Raw genomic sequence first — 20,243 nt, 5'->3', positions numbered from 1 at the left:
TAAAATCTGGTGATCTAACATAGGTAATAATAATTCATACTCCAACAGAGTTGCTTCTTGAATACTCTAAATGCTTCTCCTCCTCAGGACCTTTGCATATGCTGTTACCTTAGAATCTTTCTTTTCTAACTGGAATTTTTTTTTTTTTTTAAAGACATCAGTCCATGCTACCACCATTCATTTTACAAGGAGGAAGTAGTTGCATGGGTGCAGATCTGAGTCAGAATCCACAGTGAGTAAATATGTGTTGAACGAATAACTTTACTGAATTCTACTGAGCATTCTGCCAGTTGCTTTATATTGTTTCGGCCTCACTGCGCGACATGCAGGATCTTAGTTCCCTGCCCAGGGATCGAACCCACACCCCCCGCAGTGGAAGCATGGAGTCTTAGCCAGTGGACCTCCAGGGCAGCCCCTGTTTTAGCCTCTTGATAAACAAGCGAGGTAAACATCAGTGTCCTTATTTTACAGATGAGGGAAATGGAGATCAAAGAGGTTAAGTGACCACATGTGTATGTGGTTTTAAGTGGAAATGCAAGTCCAACTCTTCGCGGCTCCCAAGGCTTTACCCTTTCCACTGTGCCACATCACTTCTCCATGTCCCTCATGAGTTCCTCACCAGAGAGGACCTCATGCTTCCCCCTTTACTTCTGATGAAATGTTATTTTGCTGCTGCGGAACCAGAGAAAGCCAGACCTTACCATGCTCTTCTTGTCGGCCTTCTGGATCGTGTACCCTGTAATGGCAGTATTCCCATCATCCTTTGGTGGTGTCCATGATAGAGCAACATTCTCTCCCCAGACATCGTCGATCTTCACAACTTGGGGTGGACCCGGACGGTCTGTAGGATGAATTCATGGCATCACTGTGAGGTCACTTTCCCCCCTACCTAGACCTCGTTACAGGAGGATATTTTAAAATGTCCTTTCCTTCCTGTATTTCTACCCACGTTTCTTTTGCATTCTTCTTCTCCGGAGGAGGAAGTACAACGCACTCCTACTAATCTTATCTGGAAACCCTTGACTTTCATCTTCATGGAAAGAAAAGGATTTTGAAAGGCAAATGTAAATGAAACTTCAAACATCATTAACCATCCCTCCAGGGGCCGACTACTGGCAGTGAGTCACAGGCTACCCTGCCTAATGGGAAAGGTAAGCTGATGCTAGACTTGAAATCATAGAGCCTACCTGGGCTGTGTAGCTCCAGCTTTCGGTGAGAGGCCCGAAGCCCACTGTCTGTGAGAGAGGTCCTCCGCTGCACTCAAAAGGCACCTTTAATAGGAGTGAGGAAAACTTATTTCCTCTGCCATCGCTCCCTCCAAGATTCATTTGTATTTATCAGTGTTTCCATGTTATGGAAGTAGAATGCATTCATGAAGAAATAAAGTCTTTCTTCACTTTATTTTCTGCACTATGAATTTCTGTGACCTCTGACCTTCCAGTAAATTGCAGTAACATTCAGAAAGGCCCAAAGTCAAGTAAACGAAAACTTGGGGGGAGGAATAAATTGGAAGGTTGGGACTGAAATATAACACTAGTATATATAAAATAGATAACTAATAAGAACCTACCGGGTAGCACAGGGAACTCTACCCAATACTCTGTAATGACCTATATGGGAATAGAATCTAAAAAGGAGTGGATATATGTATATGTATTCACTCTGCTATACAGCAGAAATGAACACAACATTGTAAATCAACTATACTTCAAGAAAAATTAATAAAAAAGAAAACTAAATCTTCATTGGGAGGCCCCCTCAAAAAAAAATCACGCATAGAGGTTCAAGGAAGGACAATATTACGTATCTACATAGTACTTGTTAATTTTTTCAGAGAAATTTCACATCTGTCATCCTTTGCAGTGCAAGCAGTACCCTTTCTGTCCTGAAATATTTTTCAGGTATTAAAATGCAACTATAATTATTTCTATTCGAAATGTCAGATTGCAAAGAATAAATACCAGAGTGCTTTCTCATGTTTTTCTCTCTTTTAAGCAACATTTAACATGCAGTCTTCATGGGCTCCGGGGGTGGAAGGAAACCACAGTGATAATCCTCACTTCCTTTCTACAATTACCAACAATGAGTCTCTACAACCACAGTTTTCTATCTCCTGTTTTCACCAACCTGTCCTACAGACAGATGTCTTCCCCCAGTTCAACTTCCCACCTGCACCCCAGGTCTGCTTTGTCTTCAAAGTTCACGTTGGCTTTTCAAACACTTGCTCCCCAACAGTAAATGGCTAGATTTTTACAGTCATGGCAGAAACATGAACTTGGGACTAATAAAATAAGTAGGATACTAATTGTTACTATTTATTGAACACTTTGAGCGTGTGAGTGACGTGCCAGGCGCTCGTAACTACCTGGTAAAGTAACTACATGGCAAAGTAGGAAAAAGAAAAAAGTCCTTTGTCGTGTTTCAGAGGGCAAGGCTCTTCCAGACCCAGCCACAAGGGCTTCCATTAAAATAGAGCCAGCGCATAGCACAGGGTGATCAGCTCTGTGCTTTGTGTCCACCTAGAAGGATGGGATAGGGAGGGTGGGAGGGAGACACAAGAGGGAGGGGCTATGGGGATATATGTATATGTATAGCTGATTCACTTTGTTATATAGCAGAAACTAATAGAGCGTTGTAAAGCAATTATACTCCAATAAAGATGTTTAAAATAAATTAATTAATTAAATAAAATTAAATGGAGCCAGGCCAGACCCAAGGGCACACAGAACATCCTCAACACTCCTTTCAACTTAACAAAAATCAAGACAGTTTAGTCAGCACGAAAAGATTGCTTAGTTTAAAGGACATGAGCTTTCATCTAAGGGAAGGCTTGCCACAGGAAGCTGCTCCTTTGGTTAGGGAGCCTAATTCTAGCACATGTGATAAACTGTAATCATAAAATTGACTGGAGACAAGGCTTCTCCTAACTCTGCTCTTAAATTTACTTCTTGACATTGCAAGCATTATAGAACAGTTCAAGCGAGAAGGGTCTACTGTCAGAGATCCTCCCTTTATTGCCCTAACGGTGCAAACAAGTAAGAACTAACCTTGTTTGGAGAGATAAGTATCTAAGCCCTGCGCGACCAACCACAATTCAGTCTTTAACTGTTTAACTCTGCTTAGGTGTACCTTGCTTACAGTTAATAAAAATTCTTCATTCTCCATTAACGTTACTATTAGCAAATTTTAAATGTAGTAAGAAATGTGTTAAACTATATCTAGAATCTATGATGTTTTCTTAATGCAAGAATTCAACATGGGAAATAGTTTTATCATTGAAGAGTTGAGAAACAGAGTAAGAGAGAACTGGATTGTAAAACAGTACTGATAGTTTTCACTAGAAAGTAATATACATTAATTTTCTTCACTATATATGCCCTAACTCTCCCATGGTTAGTCCTTTCAGTCAGTGAAAAATTATTCTAAAATGCTAACCAATCTTCCTAATTTATCTATTTTTTTAAATTCTAAAAAGAGGAATTTTCTGTAGAGCCAGCCTAACAGAAGAAATTCTGACTCTTGCCTTATTGACAAGGACAATTTGTCTCCATATAGAATGTTCTAGTTCCCTCCTCCAAACCTACCAACAACCTGGATATCAATGGATGCAGTTTCCACGTATTTTTCCACTTTGACCTGCAGATCATATTTCCCAGAATGGCTCCTCTCCGCTTTTCTGATAAATATGATTGTATCAGTCTCAGAGTTGCGAATGTTGATCTGATTCTTATCAATAGGTGCCCCATCTTTCTTCCAAGTTACTTCTGGTCTTGGTTTTCCCTTAAAAGAAAAAAAAAAGACAGAAAAAGTAGAGGCGGGAGGGGATCAGACTGTCTCATTTCTTTTCAGCATTAAATAAATGGGCAGTGGCTTACCCCATCCTAGGCAAGTTTGGAAAATGGCCTGGTGGTGGGCAGTTATAGCAGTAATGTAATATTCACTACTGCCCATTGATTGCATTCTGCATGCAAGGTACTATGTTAGGTACGTGATATTTATAACTTCCCTTACTCTTCACATCAGGATAAGTATCATTATCCTCATTTTTTTTTTTTTTTTTTTTTTTTTTTTTTACTGGTACGTGGGCCTCTCACTGCTGTGGCCTCTCCTGCCGCGGAGCACAGCCTCCGGACGCACAGGCTCAGCAGCCATGGCTCACGGGCCCAGCCGCTCCACGGCATGTGGGATCCTCCCGGACCGGGGCACGAACCCGTGTCCCCTGCATCGGCAGGCGGACTCTCAACCACTGTGCCACCAGGGAAGCCCCCCCCACCTTTTTTTGATAAAGGTATTAAATGACTTGCACAAGGCCTTGCAGCTAAGTGCTGGAAGCTGGTCTTCTAGCCTGGTCTCTTCAGCTCCAAAGCCTGCACATCACAGCCTAATGGTTCAGAACATGGGCCCTGGGACCCTAGAATCTGTATTTGGATCCTGACTCCACTACTTAATAGCTGTGTGACCTTGGGCAAGTTACTTAAACTCTCTGCCTCAGTTTCCCAATCTGTAAAGTGGAATGAGAGTACCTTTCTTCAGGGTGGTTATCACAACTGAAGTTCTTAGAAAGCTTCTGTACACTGCAGAGGTGTTTCATTAATATCATCTACATGCTAATGATTATTATTGTTCCACTGTACTGTGTTGCTCATTTCAGACTTGTCTGTAATTCTCTCTCTGTTCTCTCTAGCAGCTGAAACTATTCTTTAAGAGCAGACTTTGAGTAATTATAATCTCATTCAAGGACATGAGTTGTTTTTTTTTTTTTTTTGGCAGTACGCGGGCCTCTCACTGTTGCGGCCTCTCCCGTTGCGGAGCACAGGTTCCGGACGCGCAGGCTCAGCGGCCATGGCTCACGGGCCCAGCCGCTCCACGGCATGTGGGATCTTCCCGGACCAGGGCACGAACCCGTGTCCTCTGCCTCAGCAGGCGGACTCACAACCACTGCGCCACCAGGGAAGCCCAAGGACATGAGCTTTAGTTTACGTTACAAAGAAACTTCCTAGGATTCCTGAGCACCCAGGCTCACCCCACAGACAGGAACCAAGCATTAATTCCGTTGGGAAACGCACAGCCTTCCCATGGGCTCCTAATGTGACTTGTTGATAGGTTCTGCTAAGGAATGTGAGAGACACACATCAAACCCCTCCCCACAGGGCTTGAAGAATGGTTGCAGGTGCTCAGATGTGCATATGGGAAGTAGAGAACAATACTGTTAAAGATGGGAAAAATAGTTCCAGGTCTCGTTTCCTTAAGTGTACAATTTACTATTAACTACTGGGGGAAAAAATTGAGTTCTCTGATAACGTTTGGAGTGAAAAAAGCACTGGATTCAGTGTCTGGAGATATAGACTCTGTTCACGGCACTACCATTTATTTGCTGTGTGACTTTGGGCAAGTCACTTAGCTTCTCTGAATGTCAGTTTCTTCCCTTCTCAAGGAGGGTAAGGAAATCTGCCATTCCTGCCTCACAAGGTGTATCTGGGGCTCAAATGAGAAAAGGTTCGAGAACTTTAGAGGTTACATAAATATACAAACATGACATACTAGTCTCATCATCCCCTTCCTAGTAGCTGACCAGCCCCTGGGATGCCATACCTATGAGGTCCCTGTTCTCATGCTCTCTCCTCTCCCAGACCCAGGGACAGAGCTGAATACACTCTCCCATTCCCAACAAGATCTGGGAACTGGGATTAGCCCTAGCTGTTGCCATGACGTGGAAACTAGAGGGCTGATTCAGCCCCAATCCAGGGCTGGAGCTGGGTCCTGGGTGCCCGCCTTGTGCCAACTCCTGGTTTTTTTTTTAGGCTGTGGGAGGACAGAAGTGGGAGGAACCTTGCCAAGCCATCGCCTTCCTCCTCTGCTGTGTTCACACTCACGTCCTCCTTGACTTCCGTTCTGATTTCAGGTGCTGTGTATGTAGAAGCTAACTGCCTCTTCTAAGGCTGGGCCCCAGGTGCAATGAGAATGGCCTGAACTGCCTGTCCCTTTAGGTTAGTTTTCATGGGAGCCTGTGTTTGAACCAGCTCTGCATGTGTGTGTGTATCCAAATGTTTTCAGAGACCTAAATTCTAGTTCTAAGGCCATGCTGTCTGACGTAACAGCCGCAAGCTCAATGTGGCCATTTAAACTAAAACTAATTAAAATTAAGGAAAATTAAAAATTCATTTCCCCAGTTGCCCTAGTTCCTAGCTGCACCTTTCAAGTCCTCAATAGACACATTTGGCTGCTGGCTACCATACTGGACATTGCATACACAGAACATTCCTATCATCACAGAAAGTTCTACTGAACAGCACTGTTTAGAGGCATAAAAGGAATCAAATGAGTAAGGAGGGAATGGTGCAGTGGGTGTTGTGTGTGTGTGTGTGTGTGTGTGAGAGTGAGAGAGTGAGTGAGTGAGAGAGAGAGAGAGAAAGAGAGAGAGAGAGAGAGAGAGAGAGACCAAAAGTGATTATCATATGCAAAGCCTGGTTAACCTTATAAACAACAGATACTTTTGAGGGAGCGATGATTTAACAATGCTCATTTATTTCAGTTAGGGGCATCAAAATTTCAAATTTCAGTTATCCCTCATTGGAATTTGGGTGATTTGAGTGTGGTTTGGGGAAATCATGGGAAGTAAGGACATGTTGTTTTCCTGAATGTTACACCAAGAACTTCACTTAAAAGGAAGATCAGTTTTACAGATGGATAGAACCAGAAAGATCTTTAAGCATTTCTTGTTTCGGTGTGTCCTTGGTGTTTCCTCTCTGGCCCCCTATGGTCTCTGAGCCTCAGACAAGACTAGGCCTCATTTATCTCATGCAGAAGGAAAATCCACTTTTATAGATTTCTGTACTTGTAAAGCAGGAGGTTGTTTAATCACTCTCCAAATCTCCTCCATCCTTTCCTGCCTTTCCTCTGAGGTAATTCTGAATCACGAATAACTTAAATGCTGAAGTCCCTCCCTCTACTCCTTCAACACCCCAGCATGGGAAGGAGAAAATGAGCAACCCTGAATTATTACCTGGAAAGGTATAACCAGATTGATGGCTTCTCCAACTCTGCGGATATAGGTTTGCTTTAGGTGCCTTGGGATGCGAATCTTTGGAGCCTCTGAACGAGAGCAGAAGAGCATAATTTTGCAGTCAGTATCACACACTGGAAGCAGCATTACATAAGCATACTTGTCATGATACTCACCAGGACTTCCCTACGCTCATGTCTCTGAAGTGAAATCTTAGTTGGGCTACTAACAGGTTATAGGTGGTAACTTTGGTTCCAAATGTTTCCTTCAGGGAGAGATGTTTTAACAGTTTGACTCAACAAGATTACTCCCTGACCTCCTTAATTTTACTACAACTTCCTATTTTTATTATAAGCCTAAAGCAACTTTATAGAAAAGCACTAAATTTTCTCTTAGGACCTTATGTGTTGTTTTCTTAGTTTTCTAACGGTGAGTATATTCTCCAATGAACATTCCATAAAAGATCTGCAGTCCCCACATTAGCTGGTAGGGCTGTGCCCATCTTTTCTCACCAGAAAATAATAATAAAAAATGCTTTAGCACTTATTATTTATGTAATTATGTTAGAATTTGATGGTAACTTTCTCCCTTTATGACTGAGGTGAAGTATATAATAGGCAGCCCTAGCCCGCCGTATATTAATGTTCATTCACTAAACACCATGAAGATACTAGAACATGTGGTTGTAAACCCATCAGAAGCAGAGAATCAAGGCTCGTGGCTCACAGGGATGAGGTGGGTCCCATCACTTGAGGGCTCTGTATGGAACAGATACTGGGATAAATGCTTTTCACGAAGCGACCAATTTAAACCTCACAGCCACCTTATGACACAGGTACTGTTTTTACTTTATGATAAAGAAGCTAAAGCAACAGGGGTTTAAGTCACTTGCCCCAAGGTGACATAGCCAGGATTAGACCTGGAATCAGCTTCCACTGCCTATGTTCTGCTTAGACACATGGACTGCGGGGTCAAGAGAGATCTGGTAAGCTGTGACAAAGCGAGAGAGTGGCAGGGACATATATACACTACCAAACGTAAAATAGATAGCTAGTGAGAAGCAGCCGCATAGCACAGGGAGATCAGCTCGGTGCTTTGTGACCACCTGGAGGGGTGGGATAGGGAGGGTGGGAGGGAGGGAGATGCAAGAGGGAAGAGACATGGGAACATATGTATATGTATAACTGATTCACTTTGTTATAAAGCAGAAACTGACACACCATTGTAAAGCAATTATACTCCAATAAAGATGTAAAAAAAGAAAAAAAAAAAGAGAGAGATCTGGGTTTGAGTTCCAGATCAGACAGTAGATCTGGTCTCAGCCTATTCTGTAAAACTGGGATGATAACAGCATCTAATTCACAGCATTGTAGTGAGGATTAAATAAGGTCATTCATATAAAGTGTTTAGCATAATGGCTGAGAATAGTAAATGCTCAATAAACTTTAGGGGAAGAAGATGAAGATGATGGTAGTGGTGGTGATTACTGAATGCTGGAGCTGGAAGAGAACTTGAGAGATCCTCTAACTCCCTAACTTTACATAGGAGGAAAAGGAGACTCAGCGAGGTTCTGTAGCACATTACACCATCATCATAATAAAAGCTAACATATACCAAGGGCTTATTATGTGGCCAGCATTCTGTTACGCAAATAACATGGATTAATTTATTCAACTCTCACCACCTCTTGATGTAAGTACTATTATTGTATACGTTTTGCAGATGAAGAAATTAAGGCTCAGGAATATCAAGTCCCTTTCCTGAGACCACATGGCTAATAAATGAAGGAAACAGGACTCAGCTTTCATAGTCTGTCTCTAGAATCTAATAAGAAAATGTGCATGCTTCATACTTTCTACCATCCACCCATCCACCCACCCACCCATCCACCCATCCATCCATCCATCCATCTATCCCCTAACTTACTCCCAAAAGGTTTCAGGCAGTCACACCGTAAGTCTGTGGCTCAGCACGGTCCAGACCCAGATGTTCAGACCCCTTCCCGGTATTCTTTGCCCTGGAGCACCGATTCTCAAATTGTTTGGTCTCAGAATCCCATTACACTCTTAAAAATCATCAAAGGCCCCGCAAAGCTTTTGTTTATGTGGACTGTATCTATCATGTTTACCATATTAGAAATTAAAACCAATAAATTTTGAAATACTTATATATTTATTGCTTGAAAAATAATAACAACATAAATATCATTTAAATGAAAACAACCATATTTACATTAACAAAAATTTGTGATGTGAGTGGCGTTATTTTATACTTTGGCAAATCTCTTTAATGTCTGACTTAAGAGAGGTTAGCTGGACTTTGTTTCTGCCTCTAATCTGTTGCAATACGCTGTTTTGGTTGAAGTACATGAAGAAAATTTGTCTTCACACGGACAGGAAGAATACTTTAATAAACTTTTCAGACAATTGTGGGTATTCCTCTTTGATTCTACGCTAAAACACGAGCTGTAATTTCTTAAGGGTTAGCTGCAGTATGGAATCTGAAAAATTCTATGAACTTTTCATTTCTGTTACATTAAACCCCATTGGTCTGCCTTCCGTTTTGAATGTATCTTAGCCATGCATGATTTTTTTTAACTTGCATCGGTCATTTGGAAAATATTGCTTCGATGAACCATGCAGATTGTTCAAATGTTGAAATACTGCATTATTCAATGTCAAAAAATGACATTTGCTACTATCACCACCTACTTCATCAGAAAAGATTTTAAGTATTGGAGAGCTGCCAAGTCCATGATGGTGGACACCAGTTTTCCATAATTTTAATTTTTGCTTCAAAGATTAAAGTTTTTCATTGACAAGTTGACAATAAATACTATAAGTTGTTTTCCTTCAAGTAACAGGCTCACTCCATCCATTTTCTAGAAAATGTGTGCCAAATACCCAAGTCTGACTAGCCAGAGTTTGTCACTCTGTCATTCTTTCGAGGAAGAATGGAGTTTCATGGAAAAGGTCGCGAGTTTAGGCTCTAATTCAGGTGCACAAATGCTTTACAAATGCTCTTCCTAGAGACAACTATCGTACTACTGTATTTAGCATAAGAGTTTCACATATACTTTGCATTTCATGGTCATACAGAGTATAGAAAAAAGGGGTACTCAAGAACCAAGGTTTAAGAACATTAATGATTCCTGTGTATCATCAAGAACACTCCAAGGCAAAGCTGGCCCTTTAATTTGAACTGCGAGTGCATGGCGGTGAGGAAGAAAAGACCAGCCAGACAATCTGGTGGCGCAGATTGGATCTGTGCTAAGGCACCAGCAGTTTTACACACCATCACTTTTGTACCGTCAGTGCAGAGGCCAAGCATTGAAAAGGGAAAACAATGTGTTCATATTATTATGAAGATGGTTTTGACCTCGCAGACTCCCTTGAGCCATTTTGCTGCTGTATGGTGTGTTTGAAATGCTTCCCCCACCCGCCGCTGACCCCCACCCCTTGTGACTAGGCAGCCCAGCTGCCTATTGGCTCATGGAACCTGGTGTAGTTATCTGGTCCTCACACCAAGTTATAAACCGGGAGCTGACCTCCCACGCTGCCTATAAAGGGCAGTTTTGTTCATTTCTAACTCCCAGGAGATATTAATATCAAAGGAGTGACAACAAAATAGGAGGGTTTGAGAAAGAAAAAGGTTAAAAAAAATGTGAAATGGAGACAAAATTTTGAAAGCCTTGCCACCTACCTACGATTTCTTTCACAAGGATGGGCTGAGAGTAGTACTTGGGCTCGCTAGCACCGGCGGCATTCACGGCTTTCACGCGCACAAAGATCCTTGCATCCGTTGGCAGACCTGTGATGGTGAACTTGGTCTTCTCGATCAGCTCTGTGTTTGCCACTATCCAGTTGTCAGCTAAAATCCATTAACAAAAAAAAAGAAAGAAAGAAAAGACAAGAAGGAAGAATGGTGGTTAGTGAAAGAAATCATCCTGTTAAACAGTCAACTCCAAATCAGTATTTTACTCAAAATTAAATCATTTGGAGAGAATGTGACTTTGGTCTGGACTCAGACTCTATGGCTGGGTATTTTTCATAGTTAAATGAAAAATGGCCTAGAATGGCTAATGGAAATAGCAGAAGAATGATAATCAGATTCTGCCATCTTTGAAAAAGATGCGGGATACTAGGGTACCCTGAACAATGGTAACTGTCCCAGGAATTCTGTAGTAGTTTATCCCAATTTGGTTTTACAAGGTACATGTTTACAATTGATGTAACCATGATGTTTAATCATCTATATATATTAAAGTTCAGAAAAAGGGGAAAATGCTATTCTTATGAATAAGAGACACCAACCTTTACAGTCATATGATCTCTCCATTTTATCCTGGCTGGTTTATTATTATAAGACATTAATATGGGCATGGGGAATCTGATCACGCTCTCAATGATGAAGAAAAGAAGCTTATATCCACGGCAAAAGGAACCACAACTCAGGAGCCAAGACCTCATAAGGAATTGGCACGATCTTTCACCACAATCAAAAGTTCTGATTTTTTAAATGCTTTTGGTGGCTTTGTCTACAACAGCAAGAAAATGTAAACCCAGAATCCAGGTTTTACAAATATTGCAGGTTCTCAAAGTTTGTATGCATTATTATGCCCACGGGGGGATAAAAAGAAGCTTGGATCCCACATTGTAAACTCACTGCCCGCCCTCCCCCCTCCATCTCTAAGGGCTTTTTCGTGTGTGGGTGTACTTCAGGCTGGGGCATGGAACATTCCCAGAAACTTTATCATACAGTAAGAAAGTTTGAGAGCTCTCAGAGAATACTTTACCTGGTAGATCAAATGCAGCCTCCCCATTTTCACCAGACTGTTTTGCTGATGTACCTTTGAGAATCCATCATTAATGTTAATTAAAGACACCCACTTTCACAACAGAAGAATATTATATCAGTAGTCAGCATTCTCTGTTAGTAAAGTGTGAAAAGTATGCAAAGATATTTGTCTTCAGAACAGTGACGGAAGAGACCAAACACATTAGAGGAGGGGGTAATTCCTCAGGAGGGGCACAGCCTGCTCTATTCAGACTGTGGGGGTTTTTTTGTCCTGAGGCACTTGCCACAGAGAAGAGGAGGAGAAAGGAGGCTGGGGCACCTCCAACTGTGGGAGCAAGAGGTAGAGAACAACAAAGCAAGACCCTGGAGACAAAGGCGGAGCAGGTTCTGGACTCTACAGGGGAGCAGTGCACAGTGGAACAGTCTACCCTTGCTCCTGTCCCTGCTACTTCAGCCTGGGAGGGTCCTGTGGGGCCCCAGGGAACGCAGTTCTCCCACTATGGGGCTCACACATCAGAGTCTGGGAGTGAGGGCACTTGAGATACGGCCAGCCCCGTCTTACCAGGAAATGAAAAGGTCCTCCATGGAAGTGGAAACTGCCCCAGCAGCCCAGGAGGCAGCACCTGGTTGCCATGACAACAAGCTCTTCGTCTGGCAAACTGAGCTGTCCTGGTTCCCGCATTCCACACGAGTGGAGGGAATGCTGCTGACACAGAGTGCCTGTAGGTGCACCCCACTAGCTTGGGATGATGACCATCTAGGTTACCAGGAACAGAGCAGGGGGGTGGGGACTAGACTGGCCCCTCTTGGAACCTTCTCCTCTCTCTTATTTCAAGCCTTCTAAGAGCATCAGGGAGAAGGGGCAGCAAGCGAGAAGCATGTGGATGATACAAATTACTTAGGACTTTGAAAAAGAGATACATCTTGAAGCCAATGGTCTGTTTGGGAGCTACTGTGTTGATATTTTCACAATGAAGAGATGATGGATGAGAACGTGAAATAGGAGACTAAGAAAACATGCATGAAAGAGTGAAGAACTAGGGAAGAAGAAAATTTCAAGAGAAAACAGGACGAAACAAGATCAGAGGGATATGGTGTATCACGTTGGTTGATTTGCGTATATTGAAGAATCTTTGCATTCCTGGAATAAACCCCACTTGTTCATGGTGTATGGTCCTTTTAATGTGCTGTTGGGACCTAATGAAACTTAAAACCTTTTGCACAGCAAAGGAAACCATAAACAAGACCAAAAGACAACCCTCAGAATGGGAGAAAATATTTGCAAACGAAGCAACTGACAAAGGATTAATCTCCAAAATTTACAAGCAGCTCCTGCAGCTCAATAACAAAAAAACAAACAACCCAATCCAAAAATGGGCAGAAGACCTAAATAGACATTTCTCCAAAGAAGATATACAGACTGTCAACAAACACATGAAAGAATGCTCAACATCACTAATCATTAGAGAAATGCAAATCAAAACTACAATGAGATATCATCTCACACCAGTCAGAATGGCCATCAACAAAAAATCTAGAAACAATAAATGCTGGAGAGGGTGTGGAGAAAAGGGAACCCTCTTGCACTGTTGGTGGGGATGTAAATTGATACAGCCGCTATGGAGAACAGTATGGAGGTTCCTTAAAAAAGTAAAGATAGAGCTACCATATGACCCAGCAATCCCACTACTGGGCATATACCCTGAGAAAACCATAATTCAAAAAGAGTCATGTACCAAAATGTTCATTGCAGCTCTATTTACAATAGCCAGGAGATGGAAGCAACCTAAGTGTCCATCATCCGATGAATGGATAAAGAAGATGTGGCACATATATACAATGGAATATTACTCAGCCATAAAAAGAAATGAAATTGAGTTATTTGTAGTGAGGTGGATGGACGTAGAGTCTGTCATGCAGGGTGAAGTAAGTCAGAAAGAGAAAAACAAATACCGTATGCTAACACATATATATGGAATCTGAGGGAAAAAAAAAAGGTCATGAAGAACCTAGGGGTAAGATGGGAATAAAGACACAGACCTACTAGAGAATGGACTTGAGGATATGGAGAGGGGGAAGGGTAAGCTGTGACAAAGTGAGAGAGTGGTATGGACATATATACACTACCAAACGTAAAATAGCTAGCTAGTGGGAAGCAGCCGCATAGCACAGGGAGATCAGCTCGGTGCTTTGTGACCACCTAGAGGGGTAGGGTAGGGAGGGTGGGAGGGAGGGAGACACAGAGGGAAGAGATATGGGAACATATGTATAACTGATTCACTTTGTTATAAAGCAGAAACTAACACACCATTGTAAAGCAATTATACTCCAATAAAGGTGTTAAAAAAAAAGATCAGAGGGAAACGAAAACATCTCTTCATATTTGAACTACTTGAGGGAAAGAGAAAGAAAACAGGAAGGGAATGTGAAAGTTATTTAATACATGAGGAGAATTTTTAAGGAAGAAGAGTAAAATGGTGCAGGCATTAAACAATAAAATAAACACCAAGAGAAAGACAGAGTCCAAACCAACACACGATCTTATGAAAGAAAGAATTATCTCACAGAGTAAAACCTGCCATATCTAAAAGCATTAAACACTTCAGAAAATTAGTCTGGAGGACAACAGCCATTAAAAGAGAATGAAGAATAGGGCAGCCACATAAAGGAAGTAAGAAAAGACTGCAAGAAGAAAGATATACACGTTATAAAAAAACTTCCATAGAAAGCTAATTCCAAAACGTTACGTGGCAAAATATATACATAATAATGACTGTGTACATATATATATGTATATGCAAGTATACATATATATCTACACAGACAACACACAGAATTATGTAAAATACACTTCATTGCATTTTATCTAAGGTGGGTAACATCAAAATGACAGCCATCTATCATTTTGCTGTATCTTCTTACTTTTTAAACCTATCAGAAAGAAAAGAGTAAACAATTTGCTCTGTTTCATACATACACAAAAGCTTTGTATTCATCACACAGAAGATTGAAAAGTTCTGTTAGCTGGGCGGTATAAATAACAGAGAGGAGGGCTTGGGAGTTTTTCAAATTGGGGGAGGGGAATGGAATGGGAATAAACCATACTCCAAAGCACTCAAGATTATAATGTCTCCACTGGTTTTGGTTAGTGGCTGTCTAAGCCCTGGAAAAATCAACAATAGCGTTCTGTGAGTGAGTGCATGTGAACGGAACTAAGTGTTACCAAGATGCTTTATTCTCCCTTTCTCTCTCCTCTCCCGACCAACACGCGTTATTTCCACGCGTGCCCCCGTCCAGAAGCCTGGGGCTTCTTCTTCAGCAGTTTTCTCTTCAAAGTTAGAAATTTCTTCTCCATAGAGGTTTTCCTTCTGGGGAAGTGTTCACACTCCTGGTTTCCCAAATGTGCTCTGGAGTCTCTCTTTCCTTCACGTAAGATCCACGTTAAAGTTTGGGGTCCAAAGAGTTTTCTTAGAGTTAGAGACCAAGTCTGGGCCTCTCATTTGTGGAGAAGGAACAAACTTCCCTGGTGGATTGTTTCCCTACCATGACCTAGAATGCAGCCCGAGTCCAGAGCTGGGGCAATTTTATTCACCCATCTCCAAATCGTGACAAGTATGAAATCAAAAACACAAGAAGCTTTTAGTGAATTTCACATCTTTTTTTGGTTTTAGGTACACTCTGGCCTATATTTTCTTGTGTCATTTTCTCTTTTTCTATTATTTCTATCAACAAGGGTTTTTTGCCTATTTCTCTTCCCCTCCTAAATTTAAGCCATTAAATTTTTATGCACCCATATCCTGAGACAAGTTACTGCCACAATGTTGAATCTATTTCTTACACCCTCTGGGATTTAATGCTGATTCTTTTAAACACTGAAAATTGTCCTTAATTATTCTTTTTTTTCCCTTTAAGAAGGCAGAATTGATCACCAGATGGTCTAGTATATAATCTCTCTTTATTACCCAGAATTAGGCAGCTCTGTTGATAGCTGACCTCTGCTCAATATAGAGTTTAGAATTTCCAACTTGCTTTATCCTACCTAGAACTTTATTTTGCTTTGGTACATTTTAATTCCACCAATTCAAGAAGTGGGAATCCCTGACGTTTGATCAGAATCTCTCCTCCTATGTCCTAGATCACTCGTGTTGTCGGATCTGGGAGCCTACCTGGGATATTTTTGAGAGCTCAATTAGTTAGTCAAGTAACAAAGAAGGGCTAAATTCTCATCCTTCATAGAAGGATGACCTTTGGCTTGTTGTCATTTTCAGTAGGAAGGAGATGAGTTCCCAAGAAAGAGCAACAAAGGGGGGGCATATCTCACCTATTGATGACGGTATTCGTTTGAACTACTAGTTGTACTTACTTCCTTCAAAGCAATACTCTAGCACATAGCCATCTAAACCTGCTGCACCAATCTGGTCGGGGGGCCGCCACTTCATTGTGACAGTGGTGTCAGTTACAGAGTCAACAGTCAGAAGAGTAGGTGGGCTGGTTACAGCTTCAGAGATAAAAGAGACAGAAAAAGAAGAAATTATTAAGTACAGAATTATGGCACAGGAACTGTGATAAAATGAACTAGGATACAAATAAAAATATACACAGGGACTTCCCTGGTGGCACAGTGATTAAGAATACGCCTGCCAATGCAGGGGACATGGGTTCAAGCCCTGGTCCGGGAAGATCCCACATGCCGCTGAGCAGCTAAGCCCGTGAGCCACAACTACTGAGCCTGCGCTCTAGAGCCCGCGAGCCACAACTACTGAAGCCCACACGCCTAGAGCCCGTGCTCTGCAACAAGAGAAGCCACCACAATGAGAAGCTCGTGCACTGCAATGAAGAGTAGCCCCTGCTCGCCACAACTAGAGAAAGCCCAGGCGCAGCGACGAAGACCCAACACAGCTAAAAATAAGTAAGTAAATAAATAAATAATAAAAAATATACATAGAAGCCCCCACGTGTTAATAAAATTCAATGAGACTCCTCGAGCATATGCTGTGTTTACGGCAAAGATCTGCCAGATGTGAAAATTTTTTTATCAACGCTGCCACATTTCCCTCCATTTGGGAGGTTGACATGGGAGTCTGGGAGGACCAGGAAGTTGAAAAAGTCAAAATTTGAGATCTAATGATCTAGAGTAAATTTTCCATAACTTTCTAATTTTAAAGTGCAAACTCTTGTACTAAATATTTCTATTGAAAAATCTACTCACTACCAGAAAATAGTGGAGACGTCTTGTCTTCTCTTTCTTTGCCTTTACTGAACTGACATTTTTGGTTCAATAGATAACATTTAAAGTGTGACTATAAAGCAAAGAGACTAGCTTTCAAGTGTGCTTGGTTGAATTGATGTCAATTTGTTTTAGTTATAGTGTTTACACCAGGGTGCTGGGTTATACTTTCAGAAGGACAAATGGGGGTAGTCTTGTGTCAATGGGCCCAGCTACATGTTTCCAGTGGGAAGGGGCAAACAGAGCCACCCACAGCTGTCCTTGGGATTCTGGTAATAAATTCCAGGGCCTACATTATGAAGGCATTCAACTCTATTGTGTTGCTTGTAATTTCTTAGAAAATTGCCCCTAACCACCTCTAGTCTCCTACTCCTGTATCACTCTAAGAAGCTTCCAGGTCTGCTCCAGTTAGAGGTCAGAAGGAAGCAGTCACAATCTGGGGCAACGATTTTCATGACAAAGACACACCTCTCTTGACTCACCCAATGGAACAAAAGGTTTGGAGGGCATACTGGGCTTGGAGAGGCCAACGGCATTGACGGCAAAGATGCGGACCTCGTAGGCCACACCTTCAATCATATTCTTGGGCTCAAAGGTTGTTTCTTTGCAGAGATCAAAATTCAGCCTCATCCACCTGGAGCTTTGCTTCTTTTTCCTCTCAATGAAGTAACCTGAAGGGGACGCAAAATGGAAACTGAAGTTTTTCCTTGGTCTCCAAAATTAAACTTTGTCAGATATTAGAATGTTCAAAAATTTCCCATATTCTCAGCACTCTAAGTGAAATAGTCATATATGTATTTTTAACCCATCTTATTCCATTGGTTTTTTTGAGAGAGATTATAAATAATACAAATATTAACATCATGGGATATAGCTAAAAATAATAAGACTAGAAAAAATTAAAATTGTACTAGGAAGAGAAGAGAAAAAATAAACCACAGATATGTAGGCCATAGAAACTTACATAGTCACTCTATTTGAGCAACAGATGTGGCTTTGAGTCCCAGCAATGTAAGAAGGGGGAAATAACCAGTTTTGTGAGTTTCATTATTAGCAAGTAAAAGAAAGTTCCTGTTCCACAGGGGAAGCAAATTCTTCTAAGTATTTAACTCTAGAAGAAATTGCCTCATAGACATAATTCTATGGATCTAGGCATTTACTGACCAGAATAAAGTTAGACCTATAGTTGTTTCAAAATTATATATTGAACAGAAACGTCAAACAAAAAAAGAGGACAGGCAATCAGATGATATTCATCAGAGCTATTTAAATCTCAAGTACTTATAAAGCATCCCCCAATATATTTCAATGTGAATGGATACTTAAAAGTTTTCTTCTAAATGCAGTATTTTAAAATGTGCTTTGTACTAATGTGCATAAAGAGGACACCAACTCCGCTGGCAGGTCCACAGATGGACCAACACGCAGTTACCTAAGATTGGGGACCCTCCATCATAGAGAGGAGGGTCCCAGTTCATGATGCACCACTCATCTCCCACGTGTGTCACATTCGGCGCCACTGGAGGATCAGGGACATCTGTAGCAAACAAGAAATGGAATAGAATAAAATAAAATAAAATTGAGGGAGTGAGAGCACAAAGAAGAATGTTCATTGGAAAATATGTTTTTGGATGATAATCATAGAAGCAAGGTTATTTCTTATTATTTTTCCATGTTTACTGAAGTGCACTGGGTAACTAATTTGGGTGCAACGTCACGCTCCATATGGAATCAGGGAAGGTGAGCCCGATACAAATAAAATAACGATGTCTCCAAATCCTTTAAACTAGTGTCACATTACAGAACCGTATGAAACCCAAGACTTCTGTTATTTACCTTGAAAATGGCGACTAAGAAATGATTGCCTAAATGTTGGACGTGATTTTGTTTTTTTGTTTTTTAACCACAGAAGTGACCTTGCAGCAGAACTGAATCAAGGACTAATTACTGCACATTTTACATCAGTTGTTGTATAAGATGTTGACTGGTAGAAATCCAAGTCAAAAATGGCAAGTTACCATGTCTTGTAAATAGAGTTCAGTACATAACAAAGTGACCTTAGTTTTGGATCAATTTGAAATATGTTTCTCGGGAATTCCCTGGTGGTCCAGTGGTTAGGACGTTGCACTTCTGCTGCAGGTACGGGTTCGATCTCTGGTAGGGGAACTAAGATTCCGCATGCCCCATGGCATGGCCAAAAAAAAAGAGAGAGAGAAAAGAAAAAAAAGTAATATGTTTCTTAAGGGAAAGCTAAAGTGGGATGAAGAGATCATGAGACCTTGGACCACCAGTAATCTGCCATACTGAGTTCACTTGATTTCAGGATCAGGAAAAATGGACTTAAATGGTCATCTAAGAACCAAGGCAGATCTTACTCCTCTACAGTGAGTTTGATGTTGGAAATTATTTAGCAATTGTGTGTCAGTGACTGTAGAGGGCACTGAAAGGGAGTGTGACTGTGGAGAGCTAATGACAGCAACCCCAAAAGGCTAACCTTAGCTACTCCTCACCGCAACTAGTCCTCTAGGCAAGTAAAGAGACAGGAGAGGAAAGGAAAGGAAAAGGAAGAAAAAGGAAAGAAAAGAGAAAGAAAGACATATAAAGAAGTGGCAAAGATAAAAAAAGAAAGGCAGTGATTTATAAAATACAGCTATACCGTGTGCTTCTTTGTTGGCTACCCAGAAAAGCTGAGAGAACCAAGAACTTGCAAAGTCTACTTTGGATCTAGACGTGTCAGCCTGATTCTAGAAGTCTGCTGACTCAGAGGCCTTACCCACAACTTTAATCGTGATGGCTGCATGGGCTTCCCCAGCTTCATTTTTCAGATTTATGTGGTAAAGACCAGAATCATCTTTTTCTGCTACATCAATAACCAGAGTGGTGCTGTCAGGGTAATTTTCAGTTCTTATTCGGCTACCGCCCTCCATAATAGCCTACAGAGGAAAGAAATACAATGTGGCATGACCTATGCAAACAACAAGGACACCTCCAGAGTGCCTGGGCACTTAAGCTGGACATGGTGCTAATGCCTGAAATATGTGTTCTTAGTTTAATCCTCCACCAGCTCTAAGGACAAAAGTATTGTCATCCCATTTTACACACGGGAAGAACTGTGGCCCGAGGTTACACGGCTAAGAAGTGGTAGAACAGGGATTTGACTCCAGAGTTCACTACCCATTAACTCCTTAAAGAGAAAGTTGGAGGACCCAAAATACA

The 20,243-nt window shown here is 41.4% G+C and overlaps 1 protein-coding gene across 1 annotated transcript in view; it reads right to left on the bottom strand.

The window, feature by feature from the left end:
* MYBPC1 (myosin binding protein C1) overlaps nucleotides 1-20,243 on the bottom strand; it is a 95,842-nt gene that overhangs the window by 10,853 nt on the left and 64,746 nt on the right. Inside the window, exons 19-26 of the mRNA XM_060025468.1 lie at nucleotides 19,801-19,960; nucleotides 18,460-18,564; nucleotides 17,510-17,698; nucleotides 16,164-16,298; nucleotides 10,706-10,873; nucleotides 7,004-7,092; nucleotides 3,585-3,780; nucleotides 702-841 (exon numbers count right to left, since the gene is read on the bottom strand). Of these exons, the coding sequence (XP_059881451.1) occupies nucleotides 702-841; nucleotides 3,585-3,780; nucleotides 7,004-7,092; nucleotides 10,706-10,873; nucleotides 16,164-16,298; nucleotides 17,510-17,698; nucleotides 18,460-18,564; nucleotides 19,801-19,960 (1,182 nt within the window). The remainder of the gene's footprint in view (nucleotides 1-701; nucleotides 842-3,584; nucleotides 3,781-7,003; nucleotides 7,093-10,705; nucleotides 10,874-16,163; nucleotides 16,299-17,509; nucleotides 17,699-18,459; nucleotides 18,565-19,800; nucleotides 19,961-20,243) is intronic.

Source organism: Delphinus delphis, chromosome 11 (assembly GCF_949987515.2).
Source record: "Delphinus delphis chromosome 11, mDelDel1.2, whole genome shotgun sequence".
Taxonomy (NCBI): domain Eukaryota; kingdom Metazoa; phylum Chordata; class Mammalia; order Artiodactyla; family Delphinidae; genus Delphinus; species Delphinus delphis.
The sequence above is the reverse complement of the archived record's forward strand: the minus strand, read 5'-3'. Positions and strand labels throughout refer to the sequence as shown.